The sequence below is a fragment of the Hyalella azteca genome, unplaced genomic scaffold, assembly GCF_000764305.2.
Source record: "Hyalella azteca isolate HAZT.00-mixed unplaced genomic scaffold, Hazt_2.0.2 contig10907, whole genome shotgun sequence".
In the NCBI taxonomy this organism is placed as follows: Eukaryota; Metazoa; Arthropoda; class Malacostraca; order Amphipoda; family Hyalellidae; genus Hyalella; species Hyalella azteca.
In genome coordinates, this window is record NW_025940926.1 from 110,766 (window position 1) to 135,582 (window position 24,817).

At 37.8% G+C, this 24,817-nt stretch overlaps 2 protein-coding genes across 2 annotated transcripts; one reads left to right on the plus strand and one right to left on the minus strand.

Moving 5' to 3' along the window:
- The first annotated feature begins 5,283 nt into the window (after positions 1-5,283).
- On the plus strand, positions 5,284-8,692 carry LOC108674895 (peptidyl-prolyl cis-trans isomerase FKBP4). The gene is made up of 4 exons (XM_018162882.2): positions 5,284-5,453; positions 5,917-6,061; positions 6,317-7,155; positions 7,594-8,692. The coding sequence occupies exons 1-4, from the start codon at positions 5,349-5,351 to the stop codon at positions 7,939-7,941; spliced, it is 1,437 nt and encodes a 478-aa protein (XP_018018371.1). The 5' UTR covers positions 5,284-5,348; the 3' UTR covers positions 7,942-8,692.
- Positions 8,693-9,192: 500 nt separating this feature from the next.
- Positions 9,193-17,544, minus strand: LOC108674896 (dolichyl-phosphate beta-glucosyltransferase). The gene is made up of 7 exons (XM_018162883.2): positions 17,461-17,544; positions 15,638-15,809; positions 14,916-15,124; positions 14,186-14,294; positions 13,149-13,377; positions 12,702-12,787; positions 9,193-11,632 (listed from the first exon to the last, which is right to left on the minus strand). The coding sequence occupies exons 1-7, from the start codon at positions 17,518-17,520 to the stop codon at positions 11,523-11,525; spliced, it is 975 nt and encodes a 324-aa protein (XP_018018372.1). The 5' UTR covers positions 17,521-17,544; the 3' UTR covers positions 9,193-11,522.
- Positions 17,545-24,817: the final 7,273 nt, after the last annotated feature.

Here is a 24,817-nt window from a genome sequence, read left to right on the forward strand (position 1 = left end):
GAAGGCGCAAGCCCCCCTTATGCGAGCGGAGGCCAATAGATAATAGAATATACTGGGAAAAAATTGAAAAGTAATTCATATTTTTATCTAACAATGAGCAAAAGTTAAATTAAGTTTTGAATTATTATTAAGAACACAAATTTCGGCATTTCCTATGTGAAGGATAACACTGTTCTGAACCCTATTGAAAACACGAAAGACACGGTTTCGAAAAACGAAAGTTCATAAAAAGGTCCATGTGAGAAAGCTGATCACTCGCAGTGCTTGCTTATATAACTTTGCACTTTGTAATTAGAATAAAACTGAATTTTGTTCTGGTGCATCTTTTGCGCTGTTTCCCTCCTTTTCTGCTGTGGCAGTACTTGAACGACTCGATTGATGTGTAATCAGAATTTTTCAAACACAGTCTTTAGGTTGAACACTATTAATATTAGAGACATTACTTTCTTTTTTTACTATTACACTATTTCATCGACAAAAATGAATCGGCTTAAACTTTCATATGATCAAAGGAGTTCTGGCCACCCAAGCATCTCGCACCGCTTCTTGCGTTTTAAAATGAGTCAGTCTAACAAATGTTTGATTACCTGTTCCCAAGATTTTGATTAACTTCGCATTCTAGTGGTACCATTTTATAATTTTACATCGATCATTTTTACATCAACGTAGAAGATTGAATTACAGCCTCCTCGCCGTATGAGCTTAGATATGGTACTGAATTTCGACCCATTCTTTCCTAGAAATTGTAATTTTTCTTCCTGGTAACTGGAGCAACTGCACTGTCCGAAAAAATGCATACATAAAAAACTATTGTTTCAGTGACCTTCCTTGTAATACGTGAAATAATACGGTACATCGCTGTTTCTTTGATCGAAAGGAAAAATTAAACTACATTAGCAGCGAGACTATATGAATACAAGCTACACAGACTTTGACACAACGTTGGACAAGAGGTGAAATAAAAAAGTTTACGCGCGCTTGTACGCGAACGCAGGAAATTCTAGATACACTGACACGCTATCATCTGGTGATTTGATCGCACATTCTTACTAATGTGCTGTGAGTATGTGACCGCATCAAATGATCAATCCGCTGAATATTAGAAGATTAAGTTATAAAACTCGCTTAGCGACCCGCAGTCAGCTGTAAAAATTCCACGATCGTCAAAATCGTCCTGCTGGCCTAATTTTCAAAGCTGAGCCTGGTATACGTGGTATAGTACTACAATTCCGTCTGTAGCATCTGCTCCATATAGACTACCATATGATGAGACTAACTGTTGTTTTATAGAATCAATTTTGGATTATAGTAGAATTATTCGATTACCATCAGAGAGATTTGTGTGGACTGTTTACTTTAGCCACACCGTACTGGCGTACTCTGCAAGACGGGCTTCTTAGTGATGCATATCCCGATCTGAGCTCAAAATAGAGCATATATAAAAAGTACCAGCTGACGAAAAAAGCCGGTTCCGCAATGCAGCCACAATTGCACGAAGAACCCATCGGATTTCTTCTTTTTTATTATTTACGATGGTTTGCGAATGAAACTGCGTTTTGAAATTTTTCGACGGCATGTGTAATTTATTTTTTGTTTGGGCAATATGAGTGCAACAGCACGTATTTTCCATTTCTTGACCAAGATCAAGACATTTTCATATCATACATTCATTTCAAGATCAAGAAGTTTCGAGAAATTCTGGATGTTTCTGCTGCATCCGTACCCTTGGTTAGTGCGACGTTTCAACTTTCAACGGCAATACGGCATTGTTGGCCAGATGAGAGTACTGACAGTGTCGCATAATCGTAAGCGGTATTTTCACAACTAAGCATAGTGGTCAAATATTGCTACCTGCTGTAAGAAAAGGTTTGATCCGTAGTCATTTCAACGATGCGCAAATTAAATTTTCAATCCTATGGCTATCCTTGTATATCGCTACCCGGTAGTTTCAAGTCACCGAAGATTTGAAGAGCCACAAGAGAGATCATGTTGGGCCGTTGACGGGTGGCGTTGTATTTGATGAAGACGTGTGCAGTATTTGATCGACCTAAACCGAAGCCTGTAATTAAACATTGTTTGATATAACCTCGGATCTCACTAACCGCCAGAGAATTTTATTTTTAATCGATGGTCAGTCATAATACTAGTAAGCAGTAAGCACACAGACGACGCCGATTTATGAAGCGATCACTGATTAGCGATCAGACGCCGGCCGGCGGGCCGGGCCGCCGCCCGCCGAGACGCGTCAATTGAACTTGGTGGCGAGTGATGAGTTGACAATCGTGCAAGCGTGCATTCACGGATTCAGTTAAAATTCTTAACTGAAAATTTTGTTAATTTTTGATATGAAAATTTTCAAGTAAACTTTGAATATGTGGCCTTGCCTTGTAGAAGTGTTGACACTTGACATTCTAGTAAAAAGCTTGATGTTTTCATTCTTACTATTCTCAAGTTGTAATATTGCACAATTATTGAAATATTTTTTTGGTTTTCTCATGATCTCTTCTACCTACCAGTAGGCAGTAGACTTCTAAATAATAGTAAATTACCTAGTCCTGGTCCTGGATAACTCCTCTAGGGCAGGCTGAAGGCTCTAGCCTCTAGGCTCTAACCTCTTTACTCCTGTTTACCTTTAACTAAACTACTAAAGGTACTCTTAGTACTCTTACTAGTTACTACTATAGCATAGGAACATATTTAGGTATTGAGTGAAATAATTTTATTACCATAGTCCAAAAATCATTATCTTGTTACCTATTACTATTAGTTTGTGATTTTGTGTTAGTGGCTGTAGTTATTTAGGTATTGACTTTTATTGGCAATTGTACAACTTGTATATCCGTCATTTGAAGAAAGTCTAAAGTTTGGACATGGAGTTCCGTATTAATATGATAACAGTGTCACTGTGTGGGTGGGATATATATAGGCTACTTGGCAAGTTGCGACTGAATTTTTTGATCCGTTGTTTTATGGATTTGCCAGCCGTCAGCCGTGATTCCAGTTCTTTAAGCTTTGAGTTGTGATTCAATTTTTTTTTTTGAGCCATGAATTCCATATTTTGGCCATGAAAAGCCATTTACAAGCCACATATTTATTTACAAAGTACATGCATGTGTTGTCCCAACTCCCAAATCTCTAATTTTGCCCTAAAACAGTCAAATGGCAACAATAACATTTGTCTTTACTGTAAGCTGAACATGCATTAATGCAGTCTGACTGCTCCAACGTGACTGCAACTATGCGCAAAAGTGCAATTCTCATTGAAATGTTTAGGTTGACTTGTCATCATTACAATGATTACGTTCTGCTAATCAACTTCTGCATCTGCAGGATATTTTTATGGGTAGGCCTATGGTAAAGTAATGTGGATTGCTGAAGTTGCAAATTTTATGAAATGACACGTTTGCAAAGTGCAAACTGCAATTTTTTCAATCGAACAAAAATACATGACAGTAGAGCTGCAACCTGTAAGATTTCATACCTACTGGATATAGGTATATGATGTTAGAGCCACAATATTTCAGAAAATAGTAGGACTTTTCCTGACCTGTATGATAATAGTAATATGCAATCTTGCTCTAGCTCATTAGCTGACCATAACCTGCAATCCTGCACAAACCATCATAATCATTCAAGCCCAATTTGGAATAATTCAGACAGAAATTTCCTAAATTTGCTGGTAAAAACTATCATTTTTAAATTCACAAATGATTTTAAAAAAATACTGGGACCTTTGTAAGAATAGGTGGTTTTTCTTATTATTAATGTAGAATTTGGGAGAAGGCATAGCCCATATAGGAATGGCTAAAATTTGCCAGACTCACAGTCACAGGCATTTTTGTCCGATTCTATCCAATTTTCCAGTTAGGATTCAAGCCAATTGGGTAAAAGCCACCTGTAAATATAACAAAAGCATCATGCTTGTAGTTGTCAGTTTAACCCATCTGTGTGGCTTTTATTTGTTTCAAAAAAAAAAAAGAGAGAAAAAATACATTTTGCCAGCAATTTTTTAAAAGGCCTTGTAAGGTGCAATTTTGGAAAATTTTGCCTGATTGAGCCATGGTCTCTTAAAAGTGATGGAATTGCTAGATTTTAAATAGTGTAACCTGTGCATGCTGCTCACCTATGCTATTGATATACTTATATTTTGATAATTAGCTTGGCTGGTTTGGCCATTTGGGACATAGGGTGGGTTAGTTTACCTTTACCATCCACTAAGTACATTTTATGGACAAATTACATCCAGTAATTATTATGCATTTCTTGTTTTGCCAATGTAAATTTGCAAATGCAGCTATAATTAGTGAAAGATGATCAAAGATCAAATTTTTTTACAGTTGAAGAAATTTCTCTGCTACTTGAATGTAAAAAATATTTTTGTAATAAAAGACAATTGCCAGATATGCAATTTAATATGCCAACTGTGTTGGTTAAAGGATAGACAATGGTAATTCTGAAAGAAAAAAAACTTTTTACAAATGCCACCTATGCTATTCTCACTGAAGTTGGGTCATGTTTCATGGTTTTATTTTATATTTAATTACTTTTTAAATACTAAACTAAATCTGATTTGGTAGGGGTTATTATATGTAGTAATATATGTTTATAAATGAAGCCATATTTAAATAATATAATAGTATTAATAGTGTTGAAACCACCAGGTCATATCTGCTGCTCTGTATAAAATTTATTTAGAATCCTATCATTATTTGTGCCTTAAAATGGTGCCTTGTCATATTTTGGGTATGGTACCTGCCATATCAATGTGGCATGTTGTGTCAGGGTAACCTGATACACAAGCCGCCACTTGCTAACCATGGTTGACCTGCCACATTGGATAGACATATAGTGCTAAGTTGGGTGCAACTTGGCATATGCAGCCTCCTAAGCAATGCAGCAGCTTACTCCATTACTTAATTAGTATTTTCATATTGAATGAATATATCACAGTTTTGCAGCTTGAAAGTTTATTGTTGATATCAACTTACATGCAGCCAGTGCCATTTGATGTTGCAGGCTCACTCTGGAAATTACTGCAAGACATTGATCAAGACCCTGCCCTGGGCTGCACCTAGTAACAAAAAATGTAGAGAAAAATCCTTGTTTTAAGTCAGTGCCATTTTATATTGGTATATAATAATTCTTAATGTAATGTTACCAATAGTTTAGGACATTTCTACTTTAAAGAAGGTATTAGTCATTAACTTGGGTCTTGGTATGATTTGTATGTATGGGCACTTAATTCTTCAATAAAAGCAGCACAATTTAAATTCTGTCTACTTATGACTTTCATCACATCATTTCAGTATTTATTTATTAATATTGCATTAAATTCATTTCAACAAATAATGGCCGAAGATGGTACTGAATCAAGTCATGTTACTAGTATAGCTCCAGAAGATCCACCTGGTGTTGACATCACCCCTGACAAGGACGGCGGTATTCTGAAGACGGTAAGACATACCTCATGGCTTCAATTATGTATTTCCTCTTAACCTTTATTTATAAGGAAACCAAGTTTTTCCAAGATTCATTTTATTGTAATTAATGTAGAACCATTATAAATGTCATGTTACCTGTGTAATATTTGTCAGACTTGAAACCATTTATTTTGTTTAAACATCACTTATTAGTTGAGGTCCTTCTAATTTGATAGACTGTGTTAAATTTTTATTATGAATAGCCGTTTACATTTCATCTGTTCAATTAGACTGAAAACTGTGTTTTCCTAGCCTTAATATTATTGAACACTGGATTTCTAAAATATAGAAAACTTAGGTTGCTTTTGTCAACTAACACAATGATAAGTTTTATGAAGAATAACTGTTTTATGGAGTTTTATGGAGTGGTGTACAAATTTTTCTTGCTACTTAATTAATCATAATTATTTTACTGACACTAACTATTGACATTCAGATAATTAAAGAGGGCACTGCTGATGAAAGTCCATACATTGGCAACCAAGTATTTGTCCACTATGTCGGCACTCTGGAATCTGATGGCAGCAAGTTTGACTCCAGTCGTGACCGAGAAGAACCCTTTGATTTTCAACTTGGACAAGGTAAGTCTAACCTAGAGATAAATTGCTAATTGTGAATATGACAGTGAATTATTCTAGGACTTACTTTGAGAATATCCTACTAAACACTTTTAACTATCATTTTTATTTGTGGTAAAAGTATTTTTATTGAAGTGATTGATTGATCTATCAAAATTTTCAATGCTTTGTTCTCATAACTGGGACGAAAATTTTATCTCCGACTGTTGAAAGTGTGCAGTAGTATCGTGATTGAAATAATTATGACTATTTTTCCAGGCCAGGTTATCAAAGCTTGGGATATTGGCTTGGCGACCATGAAGAAGGGCGAGATTTGCCAGTTGAGATGTCGCGCGGACTACGCATATGGCAAGGTTGGCTCTCCTCCCAAGATCCCCCCGAATGCGACGCTTCTGTTTGAAATTGAGCTGCTGTGGTGGCAGGGTGAAGATCTAACTGACCCAGATCGCAAGGACAGAGGCATCGTGCGGTCCATCGTGACTCCTGGTGATAATGGAGCATCTCCAAATCAATATGCTTTTGTCAAAACCAAGATCGTTGGTGAGCACGAAGGCAGGATTTTTGATGAGCGGACGGTAGAGTTTAATTTAGCTGAGGGAGGTGCGCTGGATATCCCCGTGGGCATTGATACAGCTCTCAAAAAATTCAAGAAGAACGAGACCAGTATTTTGGAACTGGCTCCATTATATGGCTTTGGAGAAGCGGGTTGCGATAAATTCAAAATACCTCCTGATGCTCATCTAAAATATACCGTTACTCTACTTGACTTTGAGAAAGCTAAAGAAGACTGGGAGATGAGTCAAGAAGAGAAAATAGATCAAGCTAAGATCATCAAAGATAAAGGTACTGAATATTTCAAGGCGGGTAATTACCATTTGGCTTGTTTGCAATATGAGCGTGTAGCGTCGCTCATGAGCTATGACTCTGGCTTATCCGAGGAGAAGAAAAAAGAAAATAATGCACTAAAGCTGGCCGGTGAACTCAACCTGGCTGCCGCGAAGCTAAAGTTGCGACGCTTTGCTCAAGCCAAGGAGCACGCGAGCAATGCTCTCGAACAGGATCCTGACAACCTTAAGGCTCTCTATAGAAGAGGACAGGTAAGCTAATTTATTACCTTTAACTATTTTACTAGCTCTTCTAAATATTCAGCCTGCTGCAAGGGTGGACTTTTCTATTCCGGGCGCATGACATTCGCGTCTTCACGGTCGTTTTGCATGCGTATTTGAAATTTTTAAGCTAAGAGAATACGGGGTCCTTACACACACTCGTCTTCTCTTAGTTACACTCCTTACACACAATATTTCTAGCAGTGGACAAGCATGGTTAAGCTGAATTACTACTACTAACGTTGGCATCTGGATGTTTTAGTGGGTCTTGAAAATGCATTGGAATATTCTATTCATTTAGGGTAAGTTTGTGCAAATTTGTCATTTTTTAAATTCAACTCACTCGTTTTCAATGGCTTGATCAACAAATTTAGCATGACCCATCTATTTATCAAAGGACTGTATTAAACTTATGTTACATCTGCCCAGGCGTTTATGGAATTGGGTGAGCTCGAGGAGGCCGCAGCCGACCTGGAGAAGTGCGTGAGACTCGATCCCTCGAACGCCGCTGCCAAGAAGCTGCTGGTTTGTGTTCATAAGAAAATCAAAGAACACAAAATTAAAGAGAAGCAAATATACGCGGGAATGTTCGACAAATTCGTCAAATCTGACGCCAATCGCGCCGCCGAAGCGCGCAAAGCCGGCGTCTTGAAAGACGGCGTTGGTGAATGGCAGGACAAGGTTGAGACTGGGAAAAATGACGAGGATTTGAGCGAAGTGAAGCTCATCAGCAGCGATGATCAAATAAAAGGGGACGAGTTCATGAACAGCACTTGAGAATCCCATCATCCAAGAGACTAGGTATCGCTACAATCATCCCTCAAAACCATAACATTTTCCCACCTTTCAACTTATGTGACCTTATTTCGAGAAGTTCTACAAGACTGTAACTGCCGTGATATTTTTTACAGCCTCTTGCTCCAACTGGACGCACAGAAGTAGAGAAAGTGTCTTTTCACCGTAGCCTTCTAGTTTAAATTTCACTTTTGCTTTAGAAGATAGAATTAGGATAATTTTTGTATTGTACGGATTCATTGTGTTCCTGGATTTCAAATCCTGAAAGAATGAAGTGTTCCTTGATTCGAGTGACGTTCAAGCACGAAAATTCGATTATATTTACTAATCTTTATTCTATATTAATCTAGGTTTTTAAACTATTATAAAAATTTTGTGAATCTGAAGGAGAGCAATTGATTAGAAATTTTGTGAATCTGAAGGAGAGCAATTGATTTGTTAACATTCGTTTCTTTGGTGTTATGCTGCAAAGCAAGCTTTTTTTCAATATTTATAGAATAGAAATACACAAGTCGTTGACTTTTTTGGCGGGCTATTTATCTTCAGTTATAACTCGTTAGAAAGCAGCGCGATAAAATAGTAAGCTGTTGTAATATCAATTCCAAGATCGCTCTCCTTTAATTAAGTCCTGTGTCTATTTTAGTATTGCTCACATTCATCAGTCTCATCGCCGATCCCTCTTCGTGCAGTTTGCACTTTTCTGTGGTTATGTGTAGGTCGCTGATGAATCATTCCACTAGTCACAGCGTTTTTTGATCTCAATCATAAGGTCGGAATTTTCGCGTAATTTCTCAACATTTATCGGTGGTAGGTAAAAAATTCGGTAACGTATGATACATCCCCATGTGTCAAATCTAAATAAATTGGAATACCCGATTTCTTTCATATCTACATTCCCCGAGGCCGTCGTTCTAGAAATTTTTATCTTAGTATTCCAGTTCACTTGCAGCTGGAAATAAATTCGGTAGGTAGCTGAATTAATCAAATGAACTTATTTTTCGTTGCGTTTCATTTGTTTTCAATGGTCTAAGGCTTTAAAATGTAATAAAATGAGAATCGCAGAAACTATAGGTTCCTTCAACACGTTGTCGTAGGATAAGAACATTCGAGCATTCATCCACGTCGCACGCGATTATATCACGGTCACTAGACTCGAATTTTTTATCTGTGCAACTAAAGTTCACGGGAATGTTACATTGTATAGTTTGATCAAGCAGGAACAAAGCGTAAACAGAACATTTTAATACTTTTAATCCATTGCATCAGCGGCAGCCATCATGCAACGGTAGGATATAATGCAACCATGTTATTGGTAGGATCAATCCATGTCCTTTTTTGAGTTGAGGCAAGTAGCACATTTTAATCAGCCTCCTGGAAGGATGTGTATGAAACTACGCTATGATCGCCAATAACTGAATTGCACGACTATATTCTAACATGTGCAAACTTCAAAAAGAGGAAAAAAATTCATCGGTATGATTCTCGCTTCATTTCTACGTTCAGCATCAGCTAAATACGAAATAATTCCAAGCACGAGGATAAATCCGATTGTCGATAAATTATGATCCATCAATTGAAGCTATAATGTAAATCATTTCTTGCATCTAAATTAGATACCTGATGAGGTACATAGAGCATGTTGCAGCATGAAAATCACGAAACCTGGTGAAAAGAGCATGTTATAAGTGAAATGATCAACGCTCCAATTTGTTTGTAGAAGCAACTGAACAAAATGTAACGAATTGAGCTTATATTAAGCTCGTATCCTCCCTCCTAGCGACCCGCATGGCAACGCAACACTTCGGTAACACTACTGGCAAGATATCACACTCGTACATAAATCGACACACCAAAAAGATCAAAAACAGACCAAAAATGAAAACACGAGAACAATATTTGAAATCACTCGCAATCAAACATATTTACAGTCTTCACACAGATTGCCATATTTTTTTCGTCAGCATTAGAAATAAAATTCTTAAATTATTATTGCGAAAGACAACTGAAAAGTTTTCCATTGGCAGCAAATTTGGTACAGTAATATCAAGGTAATTGTAGAATAAATTCGTTAATTTAGACACCAAATTAGTGTTCATGGCCATATTACGGCTTTTGGAACCCATTACTCGGTTATTACAGAGAAGCAAAGTACTGTTAAATTGTTTGGTATTCTTCCTCTCTTAAGCCAACGAAACGTTAACAAGCAATTCAACATAGAAAATAGGAGGAAGATTGTTTTCACAGCCTTGTAAACGCAATTGGGCGGAAAAAGTATACCTTAAGAAGTATGTAGGCATTTTGCGGGAATACTTGCGTCCTGCTGGAATGATAGCATCGCTGGTATCACAAATACCCTCCTTAAGATCCCCACAGGTAAGTACCCAGTTTGCTTAGGGACACTAACCCAGGGCCATGCTGCAAGCACCACCTTTTTGACGGCAACCAAGCGCCGCTCACCAGCGGTAAAGAGAAATAATAATGAACCGAGGTTCTAACTTACGGCTGGCTCCTCTCAACTCGACGCCGCCATCACTGCGCTACAGTGGCGCTAACCACTGCGCTACAGTGCGCTAACCACTGCGCTACAGTGGCGCTAACCACTGCGTGTACAGTGGCGCTAAGCACTGCGATAGTGGCACTAACCTCTGCACTACAGTGGCACTTACCACTGCGCTACAGTGGCGCTAACCACTGCGCTACAGTGGCGCTAAGACTGCGCTACAGTGGCACTAACCACTGCGCTACAGTGGCGCTAACCACTGCGCTACAGTGGCGCTAACCACTGCGCTACCATGGCGCTAAGCACTGAGCTACTGACACTCGCTCCAAAGATCTGCTCGTCTACTTCCCCCAGTCACCTCATCTCCTGGGAATGGCTTAACTAGAAACAATAAAAACAAACACAAATGCAACGCAGGCATGCTCAGTGTCGCTAAGAAATAACACATGCACATCAAGTATCATCAATATTGGTAGTATTTTAAGACTATCAAGACCCAATTGCATGTTCGCAGGTCAAGCAAAGGAAAAGTTTGAAATTAAGTGAAAATAAGAAACGGATTGTGCAAATTTGAGCAAGTTCAGTTTCGAACAACTGCTTCTAAATAGAATCGCGATTGAAAGGATCGAAGAAAACAAATATAAAAAAAGGCCGAAAAACGCAAAAAAAAATCATTTACAAATAGGAATGATATTTCCCGCAGATTGTTTCTAGACCAACAATTGTTCGGTAGTGGCGGTCAGATAGAAATACTCACAGGTTAACAATCTCCTGTTGCATTAATAAATTAGTATTTCATCCGTGTGTTATTCCTTAAATCGTTTATTGAAGTTCCATTGATCTAATGAGTTCTGCTGAGTGATCATTATAATAAAAAATATATGCTTTACAGAATACATTAGAATAAAATGATGATATGGTCCCTTCTAAATCAACGTTATTTCCAATTTAAAACCTTCAACACCTCTGTCTCTAACTTACTGAGATTATTTAACAAAATTTCATCATAATTCTAGTCATCTCAGAAGAAGTAATACAACAAAATAATTTGCTGGCAGCAGAGTTATTGGAGCGACGGGTTTATCCGCCAGGCACCTATCCTGTAGCGCAGCCAGATGAGCACCAAGTCAATGCCCATCTCCAGCCAACTCAGCACCGGCGTCACTTTGGAACCTGCACAACACGTACAATATATAACTAGTGCAAACATGCACACTTTAGAGCCTGCACAACACGCACACTTTAAGAGCCTGCGCAACACGCACACTTTTGAGCCTGCACAACACGCACACTTTTGAGCCTGCACAACACGCACACTTTAGACTTTAGAGCCTGCACAACACGCACACTTTTGAGCCTGCACAACACGCACACTTTAGAGCCTGCGCAACACGCACACTTTTGAGCCTGCACAACACGCACACTTTAGACTTTAGAGCCTGCACAACACGCACACTTTTGAGCCTGCACAACACGCACACTTTAGAGCCTGCGCAACACGCACACTTTAGAGCCTGCGCAACACGCACACTTTAGAGCCTGCACAACACGCACACTTTAGAGCCTGCACAACACGCACACTTTAGAGCCTGCACAACATGCACACTTTAGAGCCTGCATAAACACGCGCACACATTTTATGAGCTAGCACAAACGCACACTTTGAGACGTGAGCGTCAGCAACAAACAGGCTATTGATTTTATACAATCAGACTATTGATTTTTATACTACTATTATTATTGATTTTTTTAAACAGATTATTGATTTTTATACTATCTAGACGCAATATAGAATTCTGGTATACGTTAAGTTTTGTAAGCTTTTGATAAGGTCATGTAGACCTGTTGCTGATTCCAACCAAATTTTCGCATTAGTTGAGGGTTTTGAGCCCCAACTCGCTGCTTCAATCTTATTGATCTTCACCATTTGATCACTCCAAACTTCACACAAAAAAACACTAAGTTGCTTGGCGGTCAAAAAAGGTGATCATTCTGTATTCTTCCTAGGTTTCAAATACCAACAAGTAAATAAGAACCACACATGATGTCCAGATCTGTTGTTACTTTCAAGATGGCATACTACATAATAAGGTTCACATAGAACTAAAAACAAATAAATACCAGCTTTATTAGTGATTGAAGAGACTCCAGTATCCATTATCCTACTTAATTATAACTTATACTCTAAAACTTACGCCATTTAAGAAGTTTAATGAATAATAGCACAATAAGAAGCACCGACCGTCAATTTCTGTCCACCGCACAGCCACCTCCGAGATCGGAATGCCAAGCTTCTGAGCAATCACCAACATCTCGACGTCAAATGCCCTGGCAAACAAAATAACCATCAAATTCTACCAATACTTATAAATAATTCTATGAACAGATATAAAACAGTAATTGAAATGATTTAGCATAGCTAAAATTATGGTTTAAGAAGATATCTCCTTTATGATATCTGACAAAACAAACATTCTTTTCATTAAATAAAAAACGAAGCCCCCATTTCAAAACAATTTCAACAGAAAACCATTAATGATATGATTGGCTATAACCTATATATCCCTCTAAAATGATTCCTGGACGTACGAGGCAACGAGTGGATCAACCAGCGCTTTCATCAATCTGCTGCACTGCTATGAAAGATAACGTTGCACGCAGTTCAAATTTTTCCCAGTGTATGACTCACCATCTTTCAATGTGTAGGTTCTGGAAGATGATTCTAGCAGCTCTTCTAGTGAGGAGCTTGAAGCCACACTGGGTATCTCTGACGTCCCTGACGGTGAAGAGCCACACGAGGCTGTGGAAGCCGTACATGAGCAGCGTTCTAAACAGAGATCTGTGGGCCACAGAATCCTTCTCGAGGTGAGCGCGAGAGCCGCACACCACCGCAACGCTGGCGCCGAGATCCACCACGCCTTTGGGGAGCAGGGGTATTAGGGAACACCAATACTCCTGCCTTTACCGCTATACTAATAATCACAAACACTTGGAGCTGTAATGCAGCCTGTTTTGAAGGAGCAATAGTGCTCAAATCGTCATTATGTCGAGGAGCTTATACTTCAGGGTGCTCCATGTTTTGACGTCTGCACAAGTACGAATCATAGATCCGACACGCCTTTGGGGAGGAGGGGCATTAAAGCTCAATTTCTAAATGTCTGTCTTGAGAGATCATTAGTGCCCGAGACGATATTATGTCGGGCAGTCTATGCTGAAGTAGCATTAGGGCTCAATGTCTTGACGTCTGCACAGTGAGGTTATGAGAGCCATGCTAATGACTTCAATCCCATGATTGCTTGACAAGTCAGCACTTATGTACTCAATGCTTGTTTTTGTAAGAAAAATCACGGCAAAATCCTTCCGTTGAGCTTGAAAAAAAGATTCCCAAAGATCAACTTGATATTCTCAAAAATAACTTCTAAATTCAAGAAGATATCAATGATGATGATTATTATTACAGATTCGATTCATTTTTGACGAAATAAAGAGACTCATACTTACGAATGTAAACTATGTGTCAATCATAGAACAAAGCCACTCAGATTTACGCATGTAAACCCTCTCCATTGTATAATAAAGACACTCTGCTTCATGCATAAAATCCATACCAACACTTCACGCAATAATAGTATACACGCGAGTAAATTACCACAATAACTATACACGCGTATAATTGTGATAATTACACGCGTGTGCCTCATCACAGGTCGCGCGTAAGTTACCCACCGGGGCAGAGTTGGGCGATCGAGGCCTCGAGCTTGGCGAGGTCAGGGAACTTGGTGGCACCATCGGCGTCTGCGAAGAGGATGAGCGAGCCCCGGGCACGCAACACGCCCTGACAGGTCAATGAGTATAGCAGCTTAATAGGTCAATAGTTACATGGAATCTCAGCATAACTGAGCAATAGAGTTACATAATATCCCAGCGTAACAGAGCAATAGAGTTACATAGCATACCAGCGCAACAAGGCAATAAAGTTACATAATATACCAGCATAACAGTTACATAATATACCAGCACTCGTTGGACTGGACCGCGACTGGCACGTGCCTGGCAGTATGGTGTGAACAAAGCCTAACTGAGTAAAACAGAGCAATAGATATACATAGCATCCCACCATAACAAGGCTCAATAACCTCAATAGCATAGGTGGTCAACAAAGTTAATTTTTTAATTTTTAAAATGTTGTTATAAGTTTGTTAAGTTATTCCAGTTCTAAATTAATAGGTTGAGCAAGCCAAGACAAATCAGAAGCGGTCCATGTTTAGATAACAAAATATGTTTTACAAGCTTCAGGAACAGAACTTAGGGCAGTTTAAGACCATCTCTCTGGTGGCAAAGAACAGCTCACAAACCTACAGACTACAGACCAAGAACAACACATAGATAACATATTAGAAACAACAATAAACTAGAAACAACAATAAACGAGCCTATTGCCCAGAAGTTCACTCACCATCCTGACGGCACCGCCCTTGCCACGGTTACGTGAGAGCTTGAGACACCGCACAGTGTCGGCGCCGTAGCGCTGCGTGTAGCGCGCGACCACATCACACGTCGCGTCTGTGCTGCCGTCGTCCACGACGATCACTTCGAAGCTGAACTTGTGGTCGCCATCACGACGCTCCGTCAGGTACTCCAGGCACTCGTCCAGCATTTCAGGCACTGGTGGCAGGGCAGTGTTTTAATTCAGGCACTCATACAGCATTACGGGCACTGGTGGCAGGGCAGTATTTTTGTTCGGGCACTCATACAGCATTACAGGCACTGGTGGCAGGGCAGTGTTTTAATTCAGGCACTCCAAGCGCTTGTTAGCATGACAGGTAATGATTTGAACACACATCCATCAACTATCCCTATTGCCTTTGAAATGATGAATCATTGACTTTGAACACCTGACTTACTTTAATGTGATCAAAATCTAATTTTTCTACAAAGAAAAATCAAGTAATCATGACCAGAGACTTCACACTGAACTCAAATAATTTTTGAATAAATTTCTTTCTAAATTTTTGATATTCAGTTGACTGAACTAATAGAAAACACTGCAGTTAATCGACTTGAATCAACTTCAATACACATCAAAGAAAATATCATATTTATATAAATAAGCTGTAGTTAAAACCATCAAAGTTAAAAAAAAAACAAATGTTATTAAAACACATAATATTTTCTCACATCGGAGTTCTTCATTGTAGGCTGGCACCACAACAGACAATGTAAGTGAAGGATCATCTTTCACAAGTGAAGGGAATGGAAGTAGTTTGGTGCCATCACTGTAGGTGCGCTCGCAGGGACTGTCCGTGAGATCAGCATACTTATGACTTGTGAGCAGCAGCACGGCGCACAGCTGCAAGAAACAGGGATATTTGTTGCTATTGAGAGGCTACATGGAAATGTCAGATTCATGATGCATGTCTCAGGGTGTGGGAAGTAGTCCCAGATTGAGGGTACAAGTCCCAGGCTGAGGGTACAAGTCCCAGGCTGCGGGTACAAGTCCCAGGCTGAGGGTACAAGTCACAGGCTGAGGGTACAAGTCACAGGCTGAGGGAACATGTCCCAGACTTAGGGTATGAGTGCCAGATTGAGGATACAAGTCTCCAATTGAGGGTACGAGTCCCCAACTGAGGGTACGAGTCCCCAACTGAGGGTACAAGTCCCCAACTGAGAGTACAAGTCCCCAACTGAGGATACAAGTCCCCAACTGAGGGTACAAGTCCCAGGCTGAGGGTACAAGTCCCAGTCTAAGGGTACAAGTCCCAGGCTAAGTGTACAAGTGCCAGACTGAGGGTACAAGTCCCAGGCTGAGGGAACATGTCCCAGACTTAGGGTATGAGTCCCAGATTGAGGGTACAAGTCTCCAACTGAGGGTACAAGTCCCCAACTGAGGGTACAAGTCCCCAACTGAGGGTAAAAGTCCCCAACTGAGGGTACAAGTCCCCAACTGAGGATACAAGTCCCCAAATGAGGGTACAAAACCCCAACTGAGGGTACAAGTCCCCAACTGAGGGTACAAGTCCCCAACTGAGGGTACAAGTCCCCAACTGAGGGTATAAGTCCCAGGCTGAGGGTACAAGTCCCAGGCTGAGGGTACAAATCCCAGGCTGAGGGTACAAGTCCCCAACTAAAGGTACAAGTCCCCAACTGAAGGTACAAGTCCCAGACTCAAGGCATGGGTGTAAGACAGAGCAGGAACCACAAACATAAAACATGGGCCTGGAACTTTTATATTCAAAACATTAAATTAAGACAATGCATATAGTATGAAAACCACACCAACACTTCACGCAATAACTATGCACACATATAATTGCTCTAGCTTGGATTATAAAGTGCAAATTTTTGCAGACATAGGTTGGTATTAGGTGTCTTGTCGAATTTTAAGAAGCATATTTAACATTTTTTCCTCTACTTATTGTTGTACAAAATATAAATTTAGGGTTTGTCAGAAGCAAACCTCATCATAACTAAAAAATATTTCAACAAGTTATATCTGAAATCCATAATGCTGGTGTGTACCAGGGGTCCCCTCTCACCATCTCTGATACTATATGTGAAATGTGAACAGTTGCTTCATATATATTTATTTTCCTATCAAACAAGGCTTCATAAAGTTACAGCTTCAAAGCTTTATTATTAGTAGCACTGTATACCTCAATGTGTAGATTGTGACCGAGTTGGAAATAATTGCTGCCAAAAATTGTCAACTAATAACGTTTTTTAGATAACCTGACATGATATAACCAGAGCAAATAATCTCTTTATTATTTATAAAACTGCATGATTGAGCTCAGTGATCTGAAATTTAATCAAAATATTCAGCTACAGAGCCATTAAATTTCAGTAAAAAGTTTGTCTACACTAATCTTGTACTGCCTTGCAAGGAAAAATTGCATGATACAATCTCCAAGATTAGAATAATTTGGAGAAAAGATAAGCTAGTTACAATTTAAAAATAGTGATAAGAAAACATTGAAGAAAATTACGAAATTATTACTCACAGTTATAAATAAGCAGATGGCAAATATGACTAGGTATAAAAATAAGTTGAATAAATCCATTCTTGGTAAATATGTTTTAATAAATTCTTACAAAAACATTACTCTATCAATTTTATCAAATGTTATTTTTCATATTATAATCACAAAATCTGAAAGAGAAGTTTCAAATAAGGATGATAATCAGGAAGATGAGGCTAGGGCACTATTTTGTCTAGCAAATTAAATTGAAGATTAAAAGTTATAGTGGGATCAGCATTGATTATGCCACATCTGGTCAGTTGCAAACTGTAAACATAGTGGCAAAGGACAGCATTTTTTGTTACCTTCATCAAGTTCATTAACTATTACTACCAGTAGACTAGTAAGTATCTTAGATACCAGCATTAATAATACACAAAAAAAATTGATCAGAATATTGAGTAGATAAGGAAATAAATAATATGTGCTTAAAAATTACTTTTCAAAGACAACACTTCTCCAATGTTACACTTGTACAATGAATTTTTTACTTTATTTTTAAATAATAAAAAAAATCATTTATGTTTTTCTTCTTCATATTTAAAAAAATAATATTTTTGTTAATAAACCATCAACTGGGGCTACTCAGGACTATTTCGAACATTTTTCGTTCATAACTTCTTACCATGAAACATTTCATAAACAAGTTTAGGCTCATTTCAAAGCTCTTTGCAAGGGCTATCACATGGCCTCTCCAAAAAATTCCATATGCTATTCGTAAGGTGCCAGAAGCAAAAAAAAAGAGTGTCCCAAGTAGCCCCGTCAAATGGGGCTACTCGGGACACTTGGAATAAAACTTCATTTTAGAACTTCTGAAGCATGCAGAGTGTACTCACCCATTACAAAAAGTACTCTGAAGCAGGGTTGGTGATTTTTTCATTTTTTTAAATCAAAAAATCAAAAATCAACAATTTTTTTTATTTTTTCATGATATTTTTGATTTATTTGATTTTTTCAACTTTTTTGTATTTTTGAAAGGTTATTTTTTATGTTGTAATTAGCCTCCTAACAATAACAGTATATGGATCATAATGGATGGCTAAAAAGGGCACTTATTGCCTTCAATAATGGCCACTTAGGGATTTTTGGGTAAACAATTACTGATAAGTCTATTCATTAGCTTTGTAAAGTTTGTATGGAGAAAGGTAACAAGCTAAATATTGACCATTTAACTGACTTTAATATACAAAAACACTTCAGGAATGCAGATATTCTAAACATTGAAGAGTCACATAACAGATAGGTAGCTGTTAGCACAGTGCACAGCACTATCAATAGATCTACTAGTTTTATGTCCTATAAATCTACCAGACTCTACCCTCTAAACACTCCGACTAGTAGTGACTGTAGCTGATAGCACAGTGCACAGCACTATCAATAGATCTACTAGTTTTATGTCCTATAAATCTACCAGACTCTACCCTCTAAACACACCGACTAGTAGTGACTGAGTGACTGACTGCACTGTTCTCATTTGATTCGGAAGAATTAACCAATACTAAACATAAACTGAACGATAACCTAACAAACCTCAAACAGCTTGAAACGAGACTTAAGTTATGAGAAAAGCTAACACTGTTTGAAATAAACATGTGCACAATTCAAATATTTATATCCATTCACTGCATTTAATTATTTTATATATAGTCTTATACTCATAATTGTTTCATTTTTAGTTTTAAATTCACATATTTAAACATTGAAATTAAATATTTTAATTAGAATACTTGTATTAGGGTGAAAAATCTTTCTAATTGCCTAAAAGGTCAATACAATCTCAACCTCTCAATATACAGGGTGGGGCAGAACAGATTGAGCAGTTTTGAGGCAAAATAAAAGAGTAATGGAGGTACATAAAGAAGAAAGTTCATTTTCCTAGAGGTTAGCATAACATACCATTTAGAATACTTATGTTTTGAAAACAATATCTGGAATATGGGGGCCATTAGCTGAAACACACTGTTGGAGTCATTCTCAGAGAAGGGGAATAACCATGACAGTGAATTCCAATTGCTATGCTGCAATATTGCAAAATTTCTTGCAGCACAGTATGGAAAACAGTGTTGAAAATGAAGCATTGGAGACATGTGGTTCCAGCAGGATGGGGCTACAGCTCACACAGCCCGAATATCACTCAATGTTTTGAAATACATGTTCCCGGACTCTGAGGGGTGATTTACATTGGCCTGTAAGGTCACCTGATTTGAGCATTTGCAATTTCTCTCTTTGGGGACATCTAAAAGAAAGGGGGTTCATAAGTCGCCCTCACACCCTACCACAGCTAAGGGAACGGATTATTGTAGCAGAGGTTATGACCATACCTTGCCATGTGTGAACGTGCTGTAGGAAACTTCCGAGAACGACTCCAACAGTGTGATGCAGCTAACAAACACATCTTCCTGATATTGTTTTCAAAACATAAGTATTTTAAATGGTATGTTATGCTAATCTTGAGAAAAATAAACTTTCTTCTTTATGTACCTCCATTACTCTTTTATTTCACCTCAAAACTGCTCAATCGGTTCTGCCCCGCCCTGTATAAGCTAGCTAACACATTTAAATAGTATAGGTATTGTAATCACATAGTCAAATAGTTAAAGACAACTTATAGCCTTATAAGAATTAGCTAAGCTGCTAGCTATGACTGCTATGTACAATGCATTGAAACACTTGAAAACATTCAATTTATTGGAACCTAATACACACTAAAGGCAACAAGTTTATATACCAATTTGTCATTCATAGTACATTTATACTAAACCATGAATAACAATACTTCAAGATAAATTAAAGACTGCCACTCAATATATTTAGATAAATAAAAAATCAAAAAAATTAAAAAAAAAAATAAAAAAATAGAAAAAAAATAAAAAAATGATGATTTTTTTATAAAAAATCAAGTGATTTAATCACATGATTTAATCATTGCCAACCCTGCTCTGAAGTCCTCTTCTTTATTTGTTGATGATGTAGATGCAAAATAAAAGATGTTTTCTTTAATTTGTTCCCAATTTTCACCCTATTGCTATACATATAAATCCATTTTTCACTAACAAAAACTATTTTTTCCATTTTGTAACAAAAACTTTCAAAACAAATAGAAAAACTTCCTTTTCATACAGTAATGTTTACACTTAACAACTTAAAAGTAAACTGTGCTGGTGCCTACATGTTTTTATGGAGTATATACCTATGCCTACAGCCTAACCAAGGCTACTGGTATCAGCCAACCTGCTAAGCATCATGTTAGTAAAAACATACTTCCCTCGGTTTGTGCTGATAAGGGTTAGCTTGAGCCTGATGTTCTCTCGTTCAACAGCAGCCATGTCATGCTGAACAGGGTAGACAAATGATAGCTTTTTTGTATCACTGCTCTTCTTTAGGAATTCAACCATGACATTGCAGTCATTGTCTTGTGGTTGTTCTCTCACGCAAGCAACATAAAATTTCTCACGTTGTACCCTTCCATCTAACTCGAACCTAACAAGGATAAAATCATCTTCATTAACGATGATTTTAGAGATTTCCTTGTCAGGTTCCTGCATCTCATCTTGATGATCAGCCATGAGCCATGTCTTGAGCAACAGCAAGGTCAGTTCCATCATTTGATTCAACCTCATTCTCCTCATCATCTGAATATTTGTCAAACTGTAACGCTTTCCACATATTTGCTGCCTGCTTCTTCTGGATTTGTGATGTTGCTGAACCTGAAGTGCTGGCCCTTGGCCCAGTGTGGGACTTTCCAGGAGTAAGCTTGATAGCCTTTTTTTGTTTGTGTGCACTATTGGCTTCAGTGGGTGGCAAGTGGATTTCTAGGAGTTTCTCCAGCACAGCATCCGAGACAAAGCTCCTTCTATTTTCAATATCTTCTTGCATGGTTTCTCTGCGAAGTTTCCTGAGCAAGCGCTCCCGGTCAAGTGGGCACAATCCTGTGGCTTGAAAGCCCATGCTCATATTGTGCTTGACTTCATTGTTGATCGAGATCATGGTGGCAAACAAATTTTTTGCCCGACTCATTTTCAGACGCGTTCATAACTTCATAATTTACGTTCACTTTTTGTTATTTTACTACACTGGGCCCGATATGGCATGTATTAAGTATTTTCAAAGTTTGTTATGTTTGAATGTTCTACTTTTGATTTCATTAATGTTTTGTATCACAGGTTCACAATGGTAACCGCAATGGCTTCCAATTGCTGTTGCCACAACGAGATCAAGAAGTAAACAACACCCCCGTTCCAAGGAATACCAGCGGTTACATGTTAGATTGGGATTCAGTCACTAGAATAAGGTAAACGAGTTTGTTCAAATTTTGGTTAATTCAAATTTTAGCAATTATTTTCAGATGACAAGACATTTTTTACAGATAACCTTATAAATTTTGTCTAAACTATAAACCAGATACCGGGTTGTTAACTATAAAATAGCTTACTAATATTACTTACAAAATTGACACTCGTTTAGTTGAGGTCAAATTTGCTATCATGGTCATACATATCTAACGGAAACAAAAGATTAATGATATGCAAACCACGGCACAGCTCATTTAGATTGGTTGCTATAATCTTTAGCTTCTTGAAATTTCATAGATGATATCGAAGATATTGTTAAATGAATGTATATGAAATTGATCAGGCCTTTTTTATTTACATCAAGTGAGAGAAGTCTCGGACAATGTCCGAGACGTAAGTGAGAGCGAGCGCCTTGGTTTCTTTGAAAACCAATTTTGAGCATAAAATTATTACAAAAAAAAACAGAGAAGAATCGTATTTTGATAAAAATTTAACAATGATTATTTGGAGTTGTGCTTTTAAGACAAGAGGTTCCTCTATAGATATTATTTGTAGAATATGTGATTTAGTATCGGCAATTTTATGATAAATATGCATATCTACAATCCCACGTTTCTGTTTAGATGTAACTCCATTACAATAAACGTAGAAAGTTGGTCGTTTTATTTTTGCCTCTATTATTAAGGTTATTCTAAGAAATTGCAAACCCCTTACTGCATTCAAAAAAAGTCTAAGAAACCTTTTGTTATGGCAGCATGCATCCCTGCTTGGTGTTGCTGGGATCGGTAATCCCATATATTAGTGAATCCTGTTGCAATTATCAATACCATATACCAAGAATGCAGCTCTTGTACTGACATTGTCGTATCAGCTATCATCATTATTATTATTGAAAATGATTCGCATCATTTCGGAAAAGACACATTAAAATTCCTATTAAACATTTGAATAGCGTATCTTTGCATACTATAGTCAACTAGATTAAAAATACTTTTCAGCGAGCGCTGTCGGAATTAATTTAGATTTTAGCTAGCGCGATATATGCTCCTTTTTGCACGTTGTCGCATAAGTTTATATAATAGAAACCAAACTTGACCCTTTCAAAGACGAAGCTATATATTCAAAATACACTACTGCAAGCGCATATGGCAGTATTTGTAACTATAACCTCTTGAACAATTTTACGGCCGGCTCATGGCCCGTCTCCAAGTTTCAGTGAGCTTAAAATATCTCTAATTAATCAATGCAGCTTGATGAAAATTTGCACATGCGTTCAGAAAGACCTAACAGATATTCAGGCCGTGATAATTTTTTTCAATTTCACTTTCCTTTACGAGTTATGCTGTCCTAAATTTGTTGTGAGCCTAATATATATCCAATCCATCTGCACAAGCTTTCCGATATTACTAGAAAAGGATGGCAGAAGCAAAAAAATCATCACAATATAAACTTTGCCATTAGGCCCTATTGAACATGTTTGCAAAGTTTCAACAAGATGCATTCTTTCATTTGGGAGATATTCAAGCCTTTAAGGTTCACTGAAACTTGTAGACCTGCTACGTGTCAGGCTGTCAATGTGTCGAAGAAATATAATGGTATATATATATATATATATATATATCCGTGGTTGAACTAGTATAAGGTTGACCCATGAGAAGCTCATTTTTGCATATTTAGTTTGTTGTTTGCCTGTTATGTCACTGATCTCAGTGACGTCACAGGCATTAACCAATCACCAAAATGTGATCAAACCAATCCATCATGGGAATGACTGGATTGTTCACGTATCTCAATCTACATGACGTAATAAGAAAGCTGAACTAAAAGACGGAAATCTTCGTGGGTCAACCTTATAAAGTTCAACCATATATATATACACATGCGAAAATGAAGCTGACACAAAATTAAAATAAAAAGTAAATTCTTACAACGCTCGGAACAGCGTATTGTAAATACACATCTTCATTATTAATTAGGTCATAATTGGTTTGGATTTGAAATAATTACACGTGCCAAGTTTCATAAAAAAATCTGGCATGCCAATAAAAATAAAAAGTCTTCCAGCACATACAGTAGCATATTGTCAATAAATAGATACGTATTTACTTATGTCAAGATCGATTCAGATTTGAAGATCTTAGCGGGAAAAAGTGCAAAAAATCATCATTTAGCACATTTATTAAAATTAAAGTAGAAACAGAAATACCTGGTCATGCTCGCACGAGCCGCCACGAGGGCATTGTGAATGAATAATTTCGTTTTTAATTTGGTAATATCACTTATTTTCAATTTCATAAACTTATGCGTGGAAAAAGTGCTATGAAACTTTGTTCTGTAAATTTGTTTTAAAATATCATACACGGTGTTGAATCGATATGTCAATTGCAAAAAAAATCCCTCAACAAAGAGTTTGCTCTAAATTAGGAATTGAATTGAAAACAAAATCCAGAGTAGAGTGGATGCGGATTAGAAAGGAATGAACGTCTTCGGCTCTCCGCTATGACAAACTAGAGCATCTTTTTCGAAAGCATTGAACGAACTCAACTTCTAAATCTGATCTTTGAACGTGAAGTTTTGAACGAGTGTTGTTGTTGCCAGACGTATGTGAACTGGCGCCACGTGTGGTTGTCGATGCCTGCGCTGCCAGTACCAAACTTGCATTGTCGCCTCAGCAGAGCAGTCAGCAGAACCTACTAACATTGGAGACAGAGATATGTAAAAACTAATTTTTTAAAATGTAAATTTATTTGTAAACTGAGTTATATTTTGACTGTTTACCATCATCGTTCATAAAATTGTGATGCAATGCATATGCTTAATTTGCGTTCAGAAATTGTATGTTTACCCTAGAAAAAAAATATGTTCTCGATTGCCACTATGGATCGAGTGCAAGAGGTTTGAGAGGAAGCGTGGAAACCAGTCTTTTGGGAGTGTTGCAATGTTCTTGCTACAAGTTTTCTTCCAATTTGTAAGGGTCTTCTTTCAATGGGATGCTTCTTTCAATGCAGAAGATGCATTGTGTTGGCTGACAAAAAGGCGAAGCTTAT